Here is a 6,000-nt window from a genome sequence, read left to right as displayed (position 1 = left end):
TGAAACTGTCCTGCTCCCTCTCTCTGTCCCCTCTCAGAAAACAACACAGGACTGAATAAGTTAGCCAACAGCGGTGTGAGCACTTTGCTCAACCTTTTTAACCTTTTTTTCAAAATCCTTTTAAACAAACGTTTAAAATCTGCGATAAGTGAACAAGAGAGAAAAAACCGACGCTGGTGAGTAACTAGCTAACAGTTCATTGTAGATGTGCAGGCTGCTGTGCGAGCGTTAACAGCCGTTACACGCCAAGAAAGTGGCAAATAACTCAACATTTAAGGTAAAAAATGGACAATTTAACTACGCTATAAACTTGACTTAATCAGGTGACTCGTGGGAGTTAGAAAGTCGTGAAGAAAACTCTTTGGTTTTACAGTAAATCTCAGGCTGCTGGTGTTTTTCATGCCACCTGTTGCACTGAGCAGCGATGTAAAATATCTAGAGCTGTCACTGTTTCCTCACTTTAGCTAACCTGCTGCTTTTCAAGTAAGCTTTAACTGTGAAGCTCTGTATGTGCTTAACTAATTGGTGGTGTGATTTTTACAAACTGTGTTTACATTTGCTCTTGTACGCTCACGTTGCATTTACCTGCCTGCTCCAGATCAACTCAGCTGATTATGTAACTATATTTTCCCACAGTGTAACTCGTCGCAGTTTTACTGACTTAGTTCACCTTTTACCTTCACTTTCTCAAGGTTCTTTCTCAGCTGCTCCTCTACTGATTTGTTTACTGCCACAAAGTGTCAGGAGTCTCTATGACACAGAAAACTAATCAGTTCACATGAGGAGATAAATATCTTCTTTGTTAAAATCCTTTGCACAGTATCCCCACTGCTCAGATCAAAGCCCGGGCCTTGACATCCCAACCTTTACTCAGTGATGACCCCTCTGCTCTGCAACATTGGGGTCAGTGAAGGCAGCATGTTCACAGTGGACAGTGGGGAAGCTCACTGAGGGTTTCCTCCCTTTGCATTCAGAAATACAATGGAAAGGAAAAAGTCGCACACTTGTCTGAGCCCTTGTGTGTCAGATGCATCTGAAACTAAGGATTAAAGGGTCTATTGTGTTGTCTTAGGCTTCCTCCTGGACAGGAAACTTCACCTTGGCCTTGCTTTTTTCTTCCCCCTGTGCAGACTGAAGCTGACTAATTCTGACTAATTGAAGCACCAGGACCAGCCAGTCATGAAAGTCGATTTGTCAAACCCAAGTGGAGTTGAATTATTCTCATGTTGTGCTAGGAGTGGCCAACATGTACGGCAGAGGCAGGCACCCTTGCCTGAAACAAAGACAGCCTCTCTCTGTAAAGTTAATGTACTTTAATGAAACAAAATGTTAACCCTGTGGGAAAAACAATGGGGTGCTATTTGATCCAGCAAATGCCAAATATTTAACAAGTCTGTGTATTGTTTAAGCCATCATGTACCGACTAAATTGATCATGAGATAAAATACATAAGGGTCTAGGTGGCTTACCACCTTGGCTAATCAGTTTACAAGTGGAAAGCTTGAAATCTTCTATACTTCTATACTCCCTGTCCTGCTCATTGATTTGTATTTTGCAACTTTGGCCAGATGCAACCAGAGACTAAGAGTATGGCAAAATCTGTGGCAGTTGACAAATCTGTATCTTCTCAAGGTACATACTGCTATATCGCCCAACCCTACTTGGTGCTGTATTTTTTTCTGAATAGGTTATTGGTTGTCTTTACCTATTTCACCATAATGTGATATATCCTGCTCTCGCCATTGTTGTTAGTCTTATCAGTATCCTTCTTCCAGGCCCATCTCTGTTTTTCTGTTGTAACATCAGGTAGAATGGGACACTATCAGTAAGGCAAACAGGAACCTGTTAGAAGCCCATTGTCGAGTGAGACACATGGTGGCTGCTGATGGCTTTGTTTTCACTGGCTTCCCAGGCATAAATGTGTCTGACGAACATATTAACAGCTTACTTAAATATTTGTACACAGTTTGATATTTATTGCCAGCTGCGTTCTCACGATCCGTTTGCAAATCTGTCATATTTGACAACCCAACAATAATTATAAATGTGACAAAATTTAACCAAATAAGATTTTGTTGCTCTCTTTTCATGTCATTTCCCATGTGTGTGGGCTGCAAATTACAATGTCTTGTACAAGGATCAGCTGTGCTGTGCACACACGCACGCACGCACGCACACTCACACACACGAATATACTACATCCACTCTAAACCTAAAGCCCCCTAAAGTTGTGTGGAGATGACAGAGCTCTCACATTTTCCCAGGCCTGGCTGAGTGTTATCTTTCTGTTAATACCTTTCTCTTAACCTGTGTAACCTATATTCTTAGTCATGCATGCTAAACAATAATTTTCTTATACCATACCTGTTAGTCATTCACCTGTAAGGCCTTTCTAAACAGTACCTGGTTTGTTTTCGAAAAAATGTGGCTGATGTTGAGTCATATTTTTCAGGTTCTGATATGTTACAGGAAATGCAGTGAACTTATTGTCTCAGTTGGTCAGAGCATATTAGCTGAACTGTTAATATGAAAAGAGCTCCGAGGAGAGAAAACAGAGCATTAAGAATGCAAAACGAGAAGAAAATTAAAGCAGATGACATAATTAAATACAGCTAGAGTTTAATGTTGCATTAGAGGTTGATTGTAGAACTGGGAAACATTTGTTGATATTATTGAATTATCTGGTGTCTCAACTCTGACTGTCTGAATATTTGCTTGCAGAGGTGGGCCACCTGATCCGGGGAGAGGGATTTATTTTCCTTCTGTTTTCCTAATGGATTCGTACAGAGTGACTGGCATTCCTAACAGTGGACCACAGCGGGTCTACACGCAGCCATCCCGCTCCTCCAGGCCTCACAGTAATGGAGCTGGTACATACGGTCTCAGCATCCGCGTCCAGGGTATAGATGGACACCCCTATGTAGTCCTCAACAACCAGGACAGGGGTCTTCAATCCTATAGCGACCCCAACAGTAATGGGTACGTTGATGCAGAGGGCTCTTTTATTGAGAACTATCAGGAGTATGATTTCCGAGGAGGCAAGGAGGCTGGATCCACCAGCCCTTTCATGGAGTACAGGTCTCAGAAGATGATGCATTACACTGGTCCTCAAAATGGTGGCACAGATTCACAAGGAAAGAAACCATCCACCCTTCTGAACTTTCAGAAGCACCCTGAGATACTGCAACCCTATGATCCAGAAACCAATTCCCTCAACCTTGAAGGTATCCACAGCCAGCCTTCCAGGCCTCTGTTTCCAGCTGAGATTGGGAATGAACAGCAGAGTTCCTCCTCCAAATCTGCTGTACCTGCACCGTCCCGTGCCAGCTCATCAAGTCTGGATCGGAATAGAGCTACTGTGCAGCAAGAGAAAAGGCAACTTCCATCAGAGAGCCTTAGTGAGACAGCCCTTCCCAAGCCAAAGTCACAGCCTCAGTCTGTGCCTCTTCCCCAGCTCACTCAGACCAGGCCGCAATCGCAAACAGCTCAGCCACAGTCCAGACCTCGCCTCGCCAACCTGAATCCACCTCAGTCCAAGCAAGCCTCTAAAACCCATCAGCAGTCAAAGCCTCCAGCCCAGCCTCAGACGTCCGCTGTGTCAAGTCCCACAAGTGAACAGAGTAAGACCTCATGCAGGTCCCCCAGTTCTATGAGCAGCGCCAACTCAAGCCTTGAGCGCGCCCGCCGTGAGCCTGATGTCCTTCCTTTACGCAGGACTGACTCCAGTGGGCCAGTTCTTCAGTCCTCTTCCCGTTCCCGCCACTCCTCGTCATCCTCCACCTCTAAGGCTCAGGTGGATGAACAGATGGAGGCCCTGTATGCAGACACCATCAACCGCCACGAGAATCGCCGCTACATCCCTTTCCTCCCTGGTTCAGGCAGAGACATTGACACAGGCTCCATACCTGGCGTTGACGAGCTCATTGAGAAGTTTGACGGCAAAGATGGCAGCCACCAGCGCAGGGGCAGGGCAGGGCGCCGGAACAGGATCAATCCAGAGGACAGGAAACGCTCACGCAGTGTGGATAGTGCCCTTGGTCTGCGAGATGGCTCTAGTTACATGGATGAGTTTAGCCGTCATCGAGGCACATCAATGGAGCATGTCCTGCGGCCCTCACAGTTGCGGCTGCAGAAAACAGCCAGCAGTCAGGACTCCAGGCTCATGACTGCAGATGGTAAGGTCGACATTAGGCCTTCATCTCGTGTCACCAGTGCGCCCGGCTCCCCCCAGAGCACCATCTCTAAAGGTGTCGGCTCCATCCAGGGGTACAAAAAGCCACAGACTCGCTCCTCTTCATTACCGTTCAAGAGTAAAGAGAATGAGGACAGTGCCTCTTCAGCTGGAAAGATTTCAACAACATCGGTATCAACATCACTATCCAAGCTTTCTTCCGGTCCAGACAAAAAGCCCAGTACGGAGGCGGATGTTCAGGTAAAAAAAGTGAGAGATCTGTGCTGCAGAATTTTGATTTGATCTAACATTTGAAATCTGAAATTTCTTTGTGTTAACTAAATATTATCATATTGTCCAACACATTATTGCCTGCTCAGTCTTGCCAAAATGAAGATGTGTGAGAAAAGAACACCCTTTTTTGCTTTGTCAAGATCTCTCTTTAATTTCCTGTCATATCAGGCGACACCTGATCTCCTGAAAGGTCAGCAGGAGCTTTCACAACAAACACATGAAGAGACAGCAAAACAAATTTTGTTCAGTTACCTTAAGGATGGGTGAGTTATCTTGACTTTTCTGCTCTTATCAATGTACTTTTTAGCTTTATTTACTCATACTAATAAAAATGTGTTGTGAAAATGTTAAAGTCTTAATCCTTGGCTACTAGTTGAATCATGAACTGAGCGCTTTGTTCCCACTGAAGCCTAAAATCAACATGTTGCAGCATATGGCAATGCATTACAAAGGGAGAGACTGTTGTGTGGGAGCACATAAGTGGTTTTTATCATAGCTGGACTGTTTGTGATAAAAGAGAAGGAATGTGCTCTTCTTATGCCCCCCCCCCTTCCCATCTAGACTATGAGTGATCCAGCTGTCTGGAGTGTGTTTTCTTGCAGAATCCCACTTTCTCTCTCTGCTTTCTTTTTAGCTGCAGCGTGAACATTCTGTTTGTTTCTGTAATCAGACACTTACTGCCAGTCAAGGAAAGGCATGTTGGGTTAAAAGGTTAAATTCAGTTTAGGTTTTGAATAAGCCATATAGGAAGGTTCTTCTGGAGAATGTTTAAGTTGAATATAGATGCCAGTTAAACTATGTTCTGCAGTAGTTGCATTAGTTGTGCATGATTTTACAATGAGAGACATTTTGCAAGTTTTTACAGTTTTTGCATGAGCTACAGGATTAGGGTAAAGTAGAAAGGGAACAGGAAACTCTTTGGGTGTGTCTGGCCACAGGTCAGGAGTCACAGGACAAAGGAAAGGAAACACAGATGGAAATGCAGGGGCTGAAACTGAGCTACATTCCCAAGGCCCAGAAGACAAACATTCGCCGACAGGGGTTATAAAGATTTAATGAAAATCATCTGTATGAGAATGGTGGGGGGGTTTGGGGGTTTCAGCTCCCTGTGTCAGCCTTGTAATTTATTGAAATAATATGTCACTGCTGGCATGTGAAAGTGGTGAAATTCCATTTTTGTTGATTCTGATGTTTTCATTTTAACGAAAGGATTAAATGTTCTTCTGTGGGTAGACAAAATCCTCCCATCTTTGGCCTTTCAAACATCTGTTGATAACTCAGAAATGTCTGCTGTTTAATAGCAAAGACAAACTGACTGCTTTTTTTTTTTTTTTTTTAAATTTCAGAGTAGTTGATGTTTAGGAAATGTAAAGTTTTTGCTGTTATTGATTGTCACTCTGTTATTCTTTTTAAAGACAAGCTATGTTAGTCACCTAGAGAGAATAAGCCTGAAGTAGACAGTTTGTGGGTGTGGCTGGTTTTGTGACAAAATGCTGTGAATAAAGGCTTCTTTAAAAATCACAAAAAAGCTTGAT

The 6,000-nt window shown here is 43.7% G+C and overlaps 1 protein-coding gene across 2 annotated transcripts in view; it reads left to right on the top strand.

The window, feature by feature from the left end:
- Nucleotides 1-6,000, top strand: part of cgnl1 (cingulin-like 1) — a 29,952-nt gene continuing 23,952 nt past the window's right edge. The window contains exons 1-3 of one of the 2 annotated variants that reach the window (XM_056374885.1): nucleotides 1-176; nucleotides 2,722-4,432; nucleotides 4,634-4,728. In XM_056374885.1, the coding sequence (XP_056230860.1) occupies nucleotides 2,774-4,432; nucleotides 4,634-4,728 (1,754 nt within the window). In that variant the 5' untranslated portion in view covers nucleotides 1-176; nucleotides 2,722-2,773. The remainder of the gene's footprint in view (nucleotides 177-2,721; nucleotides 4,433-4,633; nucleotides 4,729-6,000) is intronic. The other variant, XM_056374875.1, reaches the window with a different exon arrangement.

The sequence above is a fragment of the Seriola aureovittata genome, chromosome 1 (assembly GCF_021018895.1).
Source record: "Seriola aureovittata isolate HTS-2021-v1 ecotype China chromosome 1, ASM2101889v1, whole genome shotgun sequence".
NCBI lineage: Eukaryota > Metazoa > Chordata > Actinopteri > Carangiformes > Carangidae > Seriola > Seriola aureovittata.
The sequence above is the reverse complement of the archived record's forward strand: the minus strand, read 5'-3'. Positions and strand labels throughout refer to the sequence as shown.